The sequence below is a fragment of the Mytilus galloprovincialis genome, chromosome 14 (assembly GCF_965363235.1).
Source record: "Mytilus galloprovincialis chromosome 14, xbMytGall1.hap1.1, whole genome shotgun sequence".
NCBI classification, from domain to species: domain Eukaryota; kingdom Metazoa; phylum Mollusca; class Bivalvia; order Mytilida; family Mytilidae; genus Mytilus; species Mytilus galloprovincialis.
In genome coordinates, this window is record NC_134851.1 from 61,019,652 (window position 1) to 61,033,367 (window position 13,716).

At 31.9% G+C, this 13,716-nt stretch overlaps 1 protein-coding gene across 1 annotated transcript in view; it reads right to left on the reverse strand.

Moving 5' to 3' along the window:
- Nucleotides 1-12,894, reverse strand: part of LOC143058727 (BDNF/NT-3 growth factors receptor-like) — a 168,812-nt gene extending 155,918 nt beyond the window's left edge. Inside the window, exon 1 of the mRNA XM_076232175.1 lies at nucleotides 12,733-12,894. Within this exon, the coding sequence (XP_076088290.1) occupies nucleotides 12,733-12,745 (13 nt within the window). The 5' untranslated portion in view covers nucleotides 12,746-12,894. The remainder of the gene's footprint in view (nucleotides 1-12,732) is intronic.
- Nucleotides 12,895-13,716: the final 822 nt, after the last annotated feature.

The window sequence follows — 13,716 nt, forward strand, 5'->3', positions numbered from 1 at the left end:
TGAGTAACAACTATGAACCACATCAACAAACGGTAAAACATTGTAGGAAATATATAATTTATTTGTAAAACCTATAAAAATAGAAAAGAATGCAGGTTCGTCGAGCTTAATCGTAGCGAGTACAAATAAAGTTTATAGCTATAAAATGTTTAGTATTTATATATGTTTCGACTCTAAACAAAATTTACTTACTACCTTACTTACATATATTGTTATGTAATGAACTGTTAAAGGTTCAGCGCTGTTTGTGTACTTTTAACATATCTGTCCATCACTGTCAATGATTACAAAACCATACACAACAGGTGGCGTGGGCTTTGTTAAACAAAAAGTACATTACTATACTAGTACATTTTGTATGCTTTCACATAGAGTTTTTCGATTCTTAAAGACTCAATGATGCTTTTAAAGCAGCCGCATTCATTGGTGCTTAAACTCTTAATTTTGGTTTCACAAAACAACATTATAGCCCGGATAATTTACTACTTGTAAAGCAGCGAAATATTTAAGACGACGGAATTATTCAGATTATCAAGAGGACTCTTCAAATTAATCAACTTTTCAATTATTAATTTATACGAGAGGGTCAAATGTTTTTCATTTTTTGTTTATGTTTTCACCCAATCATAGTGCTCCTTTTAAAAACAAGTTTTCTGGAAATCGCGGAAAACCACAGAAAAGAACAATACAGGTGTAAAACAAGCAGTTCAAAAACTTCATTAATAATTATACATTGACGTTTTCCACTTCAAATGCATTAAACACTCGACCAGTTGAACGGCTCTTCTAATATTTTATTTCCTAAGATTGCTACTTCTTAAACGAGGCATAAAGTTCCATAAGAGGCCTGTTGTGTCCGATGCTACGTTGTTATTTAGTTTTTGAAAGGCTATTTGTAACCTTCCGGTTGCTATTAACTGATATCATAAGTCTAAAGTAACTAAACTATCTTTACAATAGATCAGACATTCAACATTGCTTTTTTGAGTGTGTGCAACCTTGCGTTAGTTTCTGTTTGCAATCGTCTTACATTTGAGGGTGAATTTCAAAGACAGCCACCATTGATATCTATCAATTATTTACTTCTCTCTTTTTTTCAAACATTACATACAAAGAAGAAAGCTTCAGAAAAGAGGAATATTGACGCAAAATGATTCTTTGAAAATGTCAAATACGTTTTTGGGGTTACCTTTTTATTTACCTAATACCGCATAGCAGGTTATTTTCGCTTATTTTTGCGGATTGAAAAAAATCGCCAAAATAAATTCGGCTAATTTAAAACGGCATATACAAAATTATTGATCCGCTAAAATAATAATCGCCGAAAGATCTCGTATACATTGTACCTTATTCAATGAAAATTCGCGAAATTTTAAACCCGCGAAAATAACCCGCTATACGGTACTTGAAATGTCTATGTTTGCCAAATCTGTCACTTATTATTGCCGTGAATTCCAATAATTTATAAAATCAGTCTCAGTTAATCATTACTGTAGAGAAGACAGAAAACGCTAATGTTGTCTTAAAAAATATCGAGATATCGTTACATAATTTAATTTTGGATATAACGCGTCTTCTGGTTGGCTGACGTTGTTTTGTTTATCAGCTTATAGACATAATTTAGTCATGTGACCGTGATGTCATCAACGTTTTTTCATAGTTTTCTCAGGTTTAAAATGGAATTCAGAATTATAACATAAGAAATAACTGTAATATGTTTTCTGTCTATTCGTAATAACATGAAAATATGGTTATTTCTTCATAGGCAGAAAAAATATTACAGTCATTCCTTAAATAATCAATAATTGTATTGATGCTTTTTTTGTTGTACATAAAAAAAATTAAAAAAACGTGTTTTATGCTGAGTTCACACGTAACTCGAATTCGAATTCGAATTAGTTTAATTGGCATTCGAAACGTGTTACGTCCTAACGTCAATTCTAATTCGAATTGCAATGCGCGTCAACTTCGCTTTACTCTCCTAACGACGTTAACTTTTAATTCGTATTAGCAAAAGCGTATTTCTAATGCGAATTGGTTAATTCGAATTATCCAAATCGAATCAATTCGAATTAAAAAAGAAGAGTGTGTGAATGCTATTAGCGAATTCGATTTGCATTAGATTCGAAGTCAATTCGAATTAAATGTACGTGTGAACGAGGAATAAACTTATTTCGTAATATTCCATAGCAGATGTTTTAGTGATGCTACTATTAAAACTTCAGTTTCTGAAGTATATTTCAAAATCTTAAGCATACCGCAGAGATAAGTCAAGAACAGAAATTAATGCATTAATGAAATAATGGGAATATTGGTATCGTTAGATATGAGGAATTTGTTTTTAAATATCATCTATAATTTTTGTGGTTTTGAATTACATAATATGTTAAGTTTTTAAAGCACGTGTTGATGTTGTTTTTGACTGTTTGTCAGAAATAAGTAAATAAAATTATCATGGCTAATAAAAAACGGACCTCATTTTTTTTTCGTTTTTAACTTTTCTAGTCGGAGAACATGCAACAGTATAATGCAAAGATTTCATGGACCGTTCTCGCTCTGAACATGCATGAAACATTTGCCTCTGGACGTTTTGAAAGAATTAACCAATCATAGATCGTTCTTGTCTTGAACATGCATGAAATATTTGCCACTTAGCTTAAAGATAACACCAACCACCAGAAACATGCAACTGATTTCAATATGTTTTGAAATATTCACTTAAGGTAGCTGGCTTGTCATGTTTTGGAATTTTGGTAAGATTTTCGGAATCCTCTGGTTTTATCAATTTGACTGCATTAACAAATTTTGCCCGCTGACCCCCATTTTTCTTTTGATTATTCTTTTACATGTATAATAAAAAGCTGTCTGTTAAAGTCTTTTAAAATTTTAATTACTTTTAATAGCTTTTATGGACTTTTACTTGTCAATGATAAAGCTATGAAAAGTCAAGAGAGAACATTTTCCCGCCAAAACGTCAATGGCTAATATACTGAAAACGAGCACGGTTACCTATATATTTTTTTTGCTCTTTGAATTCTTTTATTAATCCTCTATCAATATAAACTAGTGTTTCGAAAAGTTAATTACTTTGAAACTGAGAAGCGAACTACCTTAAAACTCAGTGCATGTATCTAATCTGTGTATGTTACCCCCTCCCTTTAGATAGCTAATGGGATATAAATATATTGTGCAAAAAATGATTACAGACTTTTAGAGTGCAACTGTTCTGAATACCTGATTGTATTTTCTTAGCTTGATTCTTTGGAAGATGCTGCTTTTTGTTTTGGGTGGGGATGGATCTGGTAACTTATTAATTTTATGGAAAAGTCGTTCACCAAACGTTGCTTCTATGGACCAAAACCAAATATACTTTTCGATATCGTTTCGCTAAATTTAACAAGATTGATGACACTGAATTAATTTAACCTGTGTGGGCTTCTTCATACTGAAAAGGCAAATTTATGTAAGAAAAACATAATTTGGACAGCTTTTACGCATTTTCATCACGGTTTTATAAATGTCGAGAATGTACGTGATTCAACGAAATATTTCTATGACTTATGTCATACTTTTTGTTAAATTATACATTTGTAACACGCATGTACTTTTATTATATTTCCATTCCTAAATATATCTAAAAAAACCCCGCCGAATATAGCTTTCTTTCGCTGTTCATTAATTTCCGGTATAACTTTGCATGTCTCGATTATGTAATATAAGTTAACAAACAGTAAAAACTGAATGTAAATTAGAATAAATTTTATATTCAACTCCCTATGATTTCGGTTTGGAGCTTAAAATAAACTTGATTGTCTCTCGTTGCAATGTAAAAAAAACCCGCTAAAATAAATTGTCTGCAACTTGCTAGTGAAGGATATAAGGGATCATGGGTAATTTCAATGTTCAAACATAAAACATTTGACACATTTTGGCGGACGTTTTAAAAGGTATTAAACTTTTGACAGACACAATATAAAAAGTTAAGACTAAATAACGGAAATAAAATTGAGAATGGAAATTAAGAATGTGTTACAGAGACAACAACCCAACCATAGAACAGACAACAGCAGAAGGTCACCAACAGATCTTCAATGCAGCACCCGGAGGCATCCTTCAGCTTGCCCCTAAACACATATATACTAGAAACTCTTTTTTTCGTTAACGAATTTACCTAAGGGCGAAAGTATAAAGTTTTACATGGTATTTCTACTCGGTTCTAATTTCTCATTTCCTGAACCAAACCCCTTTTAAATGACCAGTTCGACTTGTAATTTTGGTATATATCATTTGCAAAAATATCCAGTCGTTGAAAGGTGGGGGAGGGTGAGGGGAGTAAGTGATGGATCTGACACAGTCACTCTTTAGTTTCAGTACCAATTGATTAATTTTAATATTTTTCCGGTCCTGAAAAGAACTTTAAATTGTTGACCTGAAGTTGAGCTCTAGGCTCCTATTCCTAAAACATTTTATCATAAGTTTTCTACTTATTACAGTAGTAGTCACGTGGTGTCTATTTATTCAAAACATTATATTGATTCCAAAGAAAGTAGTTTTTCGTGCTACACTTCCACACAAAGTGTCAGTCCTTCATTTATCATTGAATACTATTACTCCATTCTTCCTAGTGGATTAACAAAAATCATAGGATTATCGATGATGGAAGTTTTTAACGACTTTGACTGGCTATACATCCCTTGCACGGTCGGCCCTTGGGATTATCGGAAAAACTAAAATCGATTATCGATAATAATGAGCGGTATAATCGATTGTTAACCGATTACAATTGTTTTCAATATTTGTGTCATATATTTCTAAATTCAATTGAAAATGAAAAACAAAAGTACCGATATCCTTAGACTTTTCTTTTTGTGCTATTGGCAAGACATTGTATCTGAAATTTGGCCACAGTGATAAGTTTAGATTACGTTACTTTACTCAATTCATGCATTTTCGTTTTCTTTTCTTCCCGATTCTTCCCGATTTTTGTAAAATAGATCGATAATTAGCGTCAATTTACTTTCAAAAAATGATAATTGCTCATTGGAGATAATCGAAAAAAAAATAATGATTTGTTTTCCCAGGAAAATATATTAGATATACAAGGTTTTCTTCATTTACACATGTATAAGTTTCATACTGGTCAAAGTTTGTGTATTTATCATTTATATTAGGCAGCAACCATTTGATTTTCTGGGGGGGGGGGGGGGGGGGGGGGCTATGGTTTTTTTTGGAGAAAACAATAATTTGTTTTTGATTCTAAGAAAAAAAAATTGTTTGTTTCACCCTCAGCTGCCACTATATGTAATGCTAAAATTGAAAGAAAAAAATTGTTTTCGAATGGTCGCGAAAAAAAAAAAATTTGTCCAGAAAAAAAACCATAGCCCCCCCCTCCCCCTCCCCCCCCCCCCCCCCCCAGAAAATCAAATGGTTGCTGCCTTAGTGTTATACAGACCAAATTTGTGTATTCATCATTTATATGTGTGTCATACAGAATTCCCCATGAAACAAATTATAATAAATTTTATCGGGAAAATGTATGTAGGTCAAGATTCTGTGTCGGTTAATCCATAGACAATAGTTAAAAAAAACCCCAGTAAATGCAAGGTGTCTTGTCGTAATAAATGATTGAGCGTTTTTAACATGGCCATTAAATATGAATGCATGTATACTTTATGTTTTTTATATGGTAATTTCAAATCAAAGGCATTTTTACCAGTAAAAAAAGAATAACATGTTCACGAAAGAATGTAATTGTGTTTGATATATTATATAATTATGCTTAGATATTGAATTTCTGCATTATTTTGTTTTTTAGAAAAAGATTTACAGATGACACTCGAGTAAAGAAAGTTAATAGGCCAAAGAAAGTACGAAGTGAAAGTTCCATTCTCGTTCATTCTCGTTTTATAATACAAAAGTGTATAATTGATTGTTTGTAACAGCTACCAGTTATATAAACACCATTCAGACTCTCTTAGTTGTTTTTTTCTTAACACTTTTTGTTATGTATTTAGTTCTGACTCAAGAATCTACCTAGGAATCACTACGCAACCCTACCACAAAGCACAGAAAGAAAACAAAAAAGAAAAAGAAAAGAAACTAAACTAAAACAAAGTATTTAACTTGTCAGAGGGAAAATAAGTTTTTTTAACAAGAGCTATAGTGCTTCGTTTATAATTTTAAAGAAAATCTGGACCGATATGTACTAATTTATCGTAGGTTATGAGGGCCCTCATGGGGTTTTTGATTATGTGATTACTTGGACGTTTTTTTAATGATTATTTGATTATTAAGCCAAATATTTCATGATTATTTGATTACCTAGGACTGTATTTTTAGTTTATGATTATTTGATTACTAAAGATAAGCAAATATTTAATGATTATGTGATTATATTGGCAAAAAAATGGTGATTATGTGATTACTATGACCCCCCCATGAGGGGCCTCGGTAATGAAAATAAAATCTATCAGTTCGGAACAAATCTTAACATAAGTAGTTTTATGCATATCAGCCCTGCTCATTATATGATGAATCTATTCAGTACCAGTTTAGTAATACTGTAGAGTTATATTTGTCTATAAAGATGATGTAACACTTTTACAATAGACCACTTGGGAGTTATGTCCTTCACCGAAAAAATTGGCAGTTATGCGCACCTTTTGACATCATTTACCGGATCAAGGGGATCGCCTGTATCCCTGTACTAATACAGTACGTCCAGAGTCGCTGTGATCGTTATTATGTAGGAAAATTAAAATAATCTTTGTTCCGAAGGTACAATGTACTTTATAAAAATTCCATAATGAGCAGTTAAAAAGAATTTAATTAGCCGAATAATTTGTGCAATATAGCATCATATTTTTTAAGAACTAGTACTCGCTCAACATGGAAAGGAAGTGACGATTCCCCTAAACGCAAGAACAATGTTCGCAAAAATCACAGTTTTTGAAAGAAATGCATCGAACCCAAGTTATTTATATAAATATTTGTTCTTATTATTAATGGTACTTTTTCAACGATAGGCATAGTTTGTAAGGCAAACATGAGGAGGCAATTTGAAGAAGTAAATTTTGCGTGTAACTACAAATTTCTACGGAAGCGTATTAGCGCCACACATTTTTTTTTAATTTTTCTTCCTATGTTTGCGTTAAACGCAAACCTTTGCGTTACAACGCAAACATTTGTTTTATCTTATTTTTTATTTAAGATTCAAAGGAAACAGTAGTTATTAATGGAGGAGGCTGTATATAATAAAATTTATCACCTTTGTAGTAATTGCAAAGTAAACTGCTTGAATAATTAGATCATATCAATGACTAATAATGAGCAGAATAATATAAGAAGATGTGGTATGAGTGCCAATGCGAAAACTCTCCATCTAAGTCACTATTCGTAAAAGTAAACCATCATAGGCCGAATTACGGTCTTCAACACGGAGCATTGGCTCACACTAAACAACAAACTATAAAGGTCCCCAAAAACGATATCCAAGTTACTACTAGTATATATATTACAAAGAAAATTGAGTAAATTTAGGTTATACCTAAGAAAAAAATCAACCCTGCTAATATAGCTATAACCGAATATAAATATACTTCCAAAGTAAGCTCTCGTTTGAGAACTGTGTAAAGTAGGTTACATTCAAACAAGCTACCCTTTGGTAATAAATGTATAGAATGAAGATGTTTTATTAATAAAATTATGTTCTCTCTATTCAAATTCCTACCCAAGCATCTTAAAAATACTTCATTATATTGAAATGAAAATTCAATGACTTTCTATTAAAGAATCTTGATCATATTCTGAGATTTAAAAAAAATGTTTCCTTATTAATAATTCATTTTAAAGCAGAAAGATCATTTTGTCTATTTGACTTGGAGGTTTCACAATTGTATGACATTATTTTTTATCTTTCAATTTTAATATGACTATATACTAAACTTTATCTATTTTCTTGTTAAATTATATACTTTTCTGATGCACAAATCAGTCTTAATTTATGTATAATTGCACTTTAATTATTCCATTATTCCTATGCATATTTATTATAATGATTTGGCCTTGTATGTATGTTTCTTTTTTTATCTACTAGTAAATCACATCCGAAATGAATGACAGACGGACATATATAATACAAAACTTAATGAATAATTGAAATAAAGAGGTTTGCGTTATATCGCAAAGGTTTGCGTTATAACGCAAAGGTTTGTGTTATATCGCAAATGTTTGCGTTATAACGCAAAGGTTTGAGTTATAACGCAAACATAGGAAGAAAAATATAAAAAAAAAAAATGTGTGGCGCTAATACGCTTCCGTAAATTTCAATCTCCAAAGATCAAATTTTTATTTTATAGCTGTCATAATGATTATATGTAATTACATTTAATATAATAAGCCTTCTTTTATAAATCGTTCAAAATATTTCCAATGCTATTACTTCCAGAATACCTTTTAATTTGAGGTTTGATTGTTTCGTATATCTTTTATACTAACAAATATGTAGGTGTGGCATGATTGACTAAAATTTTCACCATAAACCAAATAAAAGTGAGCAACTATAGGACACTGTATAGGACCGGCTTTTAACTATCAGCAAAACCCATACAGAATAGCAAGCTAAGAAAGGCCCCGAAATGACGAATGTGAAAAATTCAAACAAAAACTATTGGCCTGATTAATATACACTGCAATTAACAAATTTGTTTTGGATAAAATTGAGAAAGGAAATGGGAATGTGTCAAAGCGACAAAAACCCGACCATAGAGCAGACAACAGCCGGAGACCACCAATAGGTTCTCAATGTAGCGAGAAACTCCCGCACCCGGAGGCGTCCTTCAGCTGGCCCCTTAAAAATACAGAGCTGTATGTATACTAGTACAGTGATAATGGATGTCATACTTAACTCCGAATTAAACACAAGAAACTAAAATTAAAAATCTTACAAGACTAACAATGACCAGAGGCTCCTGACCTGGGACAGACGCAAAATTGCTGCGGGGTTTAGATATATATTTTCAAACGACAACCACTGAATTACAGGATACTGACATGGGAAAAACATTGCCCTTTTAAACATGTTTGCGTGCGCCCAAACCTTACACTAACCTTGCAATTGGACAGTAGCTATAGGGTTACGGCACAAAATAAGAATAATTGTATGTTTTGCTAATTTCTTCGTTCGAAATCCGATTGGAACGTCTACCGTTTTTCTGCTTATAGTATTTACCTTATTTTATATATATGTTACAGTAAATAGGTGAAATTAGGAATTACATGTAATTACTGAAATTTAGGAATTACATGTAATTACCGATGCACTTAGTAAATACAAGTAATTCCTAGAACTGCCCAGTAATTACCAGTAATTACTGATTTTAAAATGAATTTATACACCTATTTACTAACTGTTAAAACAATGTTGTAATATGGTCAACTGATCAAAAGTTATGGTAATACTAATAAAAAAATCAGTGAGTATTCAGCTATCAAAATTTTAAGGGTTTTGCAGAACCCAGTGTCTCGCCTACTTTTGCAGTGAGTCGCAGGCCCAACAAAAATAGGGAAAAAAATATTTATAATTTTCCTCTAGATACTATCTTTTGACTAGTTCTGTCTATCAAAATTTGTTAAAAATTCAGGATGGTTTATGAAATCTAAACTGAAACTGCAGAGTGTATGTTATGTTAACTGGAAAAAAATAGTCTGTTTAAATAAGTAATATACGAAAAAGCATAGTTATTTTTACAAACTTTATTTATAGATATTATCTTATGATCATAAACAAGCTTCTATCCAATTTTGGTAGAAATCCAGGATATTTTGAGAAAGTTATTAAAATTTAAAACAATTTAACCACAGTGTGAATGTAATGTTAACTGGCATAAAAACTAAGTCCCTTTATAAGTAAAATACGGAAAAACTTGATTTTATTTCTACAAAAGAGTTCGCGAAAAGTGTCAGTCCTCAGGATTTTATCACCAAAATTTTGCATAGGACTGACACAGTTTTAGTATTTTTCAATAGAATTAATAGTGAGGACCAGTAGATTTTCTTCAAGGACTACCAGGGAAAATAAGATTTCGCGAACTCTGATTTACTTCTTGAAATTTATCTTCTGAAGCTTCTGTTCAAGTTTGGTAGAAATCCAGGATAATTTGAGAAACTTATCAAAATTTAAAAAATTTAACCCCAGAGCGAATATTTGTGGACGCCGCTGGCGACGGAATTATTAGGTTGGTTCGCTATGTCTCGTTTTTGCGACAAAAAACGCAGGCTCGACGAAAAGGAAAAGAATGTCAACATTGAAAGTAAAACAAAAAGGATGGACCATTTAGTTGACTTTTTCAATCCACAAAAAGATCATTCTTATACAGGAAGAAACGATGATAAAATTTTGTTGGAGGTATATAAGTTTAAGTTTGAAGGTCTTGAAGAACTCATAAAAACACGGAAATATGAAAATGTGACTTTTAACGCCATCAATTTGTATAAATTTGTTTGTGAAGAATGTCAGCTTCATCGCAAATGTGTGACAAAAGAAGTCGTAGTTAAACCTATTTTGTAAAAGGAATTTAACTCATGTTATTGGCCAAGTTGATATGCAGAGTATGCCTGATGGAGATTTTAATATAACAAAATTATGAGATTTTTTAAGAATTATCAAGATCATTTAACCAAGTTTGCCATAATAGCTGGCTAAGTTGCCTATAAATTTCTCAAAAATGTTTTTCTCAATTTTGGATTGATATCATTGTCTTGCATGCTCGAAATGATTTTTAGGGAGTTTCAAAACTTATAAAACAACCATTTTCCAGTTTCAATTCACAAACACTGAAGAGTATGCACTTTTAATGTGCCTTATACTCCTTGATACTTAAGTAAGCCCTAAAAATCCCTACCCCTTACTTTCTTATTTGATATCTTGAATTATGTCTTTAATTTTTAAACAAAAATATCAAGTTAGTAAATAGCTGTAAAAATGACAAAAAAAAATCAGTAAATACCTGTAATCACTGAAACAACTAGTAAATACATGTAATTACTAAATTGACTAGTGAGGTATTTACTGAAATGTTTAGTAATTACGTGTAATTCCTAATTTCACCTATTTACTGTAACATATAGATTAATTATGTTCAAACTATATTAAATTGTCTGTAAGTTACATGTATGCAAGAAGCAATGAATTTTGCTGTAATGAGTTTATGGAGCTACCATTTGATTTTTATATGGGGGCTTTAGGATAAACAATTGTGCCCTGCATTTTTTTTAGTTGATAACTCTATCTTGTCTTTTTATTTTTCACTCTACACCCTTTTTTGTTTCTAGTTTTAGTTAGATGTAATACTAGCTCCCTTACAAGATTTTTTTCTGATGTTACGTCTATTTTCAACCGATCGGGATAGAATTTATTAAGTTGGTTCCGCCAAGGTTTTATCTCATCCAGTTATAGTCATTATTGAAAATAAATGCGTTTCAAAATGTTTCAGTTAGGTGAAAACGGTCTACAAACTATTTTGTGATTACTGAAGGTCATAAAGTACATAGTAATTCACCTATGTACAATGTAAGCCAAGAAATAATTTCATGATTTGAAAGAAAAAAAAAAAAACCAAACAAACATCCATCAATTAACTATACCTTCATGAAATTAAGCGTGATAAAATATAAGATAAAATGTATATGCAAAGAATTGATTTGGTTATAGGGATGGGATTATTTTCTTATATGATTATATTGTTATTGATGAGTACGCGATATAATTATATAATATCAAAATTGGTCTGTCCTAAGTCAGGAATCTGATGTATAGTAGTAGTCGTTTGTTTATGTAATTTATACGTGTTTCTCGTTTCTCGTTTTTTTTGTTTTTTTTTTTTTTATATAGATTAGACCGTTGGTTTTCCCGTTTGAATGGTTTTACACTAGTAATTTTGGGGCCCTTTATAGCTTGTTGTTCGGTGTGATTCAAGGCTCCGTGTTGAAGGCCGTACATTGACCTATAATGGTTTACTTTTTTTTAAAATTGTTATTTGGATTGAGAGTTGTCTCATTGGCACTCACACCACATCTTCCTATATCTATTGAATGAAGGATCAGCTAACCACTGTTGGTCACATACGGGTATAGTAGATTTATGTTATTTAAGTCAAGTGCTAGAGATGTCGATCATAGCTGTCCACTGGGCTTTAAATCTCTAGCGCTGTTTTTGAAATCAACAGCACCAGACTCAACATACATGCGCCTGCATTTCTATACAAAGCGCTAAACTTTTTATATATCTACAGCGCTAGACAAAACACATCAAACTAGCGCTAGAGTTATATTTTCGGCGCAGGACCCCACATCTTCGGTTCTGTAAAACATATTTGTGCGCAGTACATAACATCTGAGGCACTGGACTTTAATTTCGAACGGGTGACTTTAAAAATACCAAATTTACTTATGTATGAGACCAACAACACCGGTACTATATACCGTTTTTTCATTCACATTAAATGTACTAGCTATTTTTTTTCAAATAAAATATTATAAAGTTACTTTTATATCAACAAACTTAAGATACAAATGAACTTATATTTTGTATTGATTTATATAGCTTAGTAATCATAAGAGCGTTTGAAAAAAGCATTGAACTAGTTCTGAAAATCATTTAATCTCAGTCCGCTTAGTTGTTGTGCCGCGTCTATAAAACGAAGTAAATTAAATAAAAATAAAAAAGTAACGTACCAGAATTTGGCATCCTGTTAATCCTTTAACACTTTATCTTAATGAAAAAACAATGTAAAGAATATCTTTCTTATCAATTGTTACGTCACAGTTTTAAGAGACACTAATCCGCAAATCCAAAACAAGAGAAGTACCAAAAAGATTACTAAAGTGTACTCCAAACGGACAAAAACCAATCAGTGTTACATTGGTAAAACAATAAGAGGACGATATGTTATTTATTACCGCTAATCACAGGTAAATGTAGTCATATTTTTATCCTATCATATTTCATGTATTTAGGCCAGACTAAACTAATTTTTGTTTTTGATAGTAGCTATTCAAGTTATTTTGGTCCTTCTACTCACTATTACATCACATACAGTGGCGGACACAGGGGAAGGGGGTTCATGTATTTAGGCCAGACTGAACGAATTGTTGTTTTTGTTAGTAGACATTCAAGTCATTTTGGTCCTGCTACTCACTATTACATCACATGCAGTGGCGTACACAAGGGGAATGGGGTTCATGTATTTAGGCCAGACTGAACAAGTTGTTGTTTTTGTTATTAGACATTCAAGTCATTCTAGTCCTGGTACTCTCTACTACACCACTTGCAGTGGCGGACACAAGGGGAGGGGTTCATGTATTTAGGCCAGACTGAACGAATTGTTGTTTTTGTTATAAGACATTCAAGTCATTTTGATCTTGCTACTCACTATTACAGTATATGCAGTGGCGGACACAGGGGGAGGGGTTATATATATCTCCCCATTTTGACAATCGATGCATGTAGAATGATGACATATGGTTGGACCCTCTTTATATTCAATGTCTGATCCGCCCCTGATATGTGTAGGACTATTGCCATTGATGGATACAACGCGTCATGCAGCAAGTTAAAATTCAACGAGTTTCTATAACCGATTTCCCGGTTTTTTTTGTAGGGTTCGTATTGCTCAGTGTTAGTTTCCTGTATTGCAAAGTCTGAGTTTTCTCAATCTA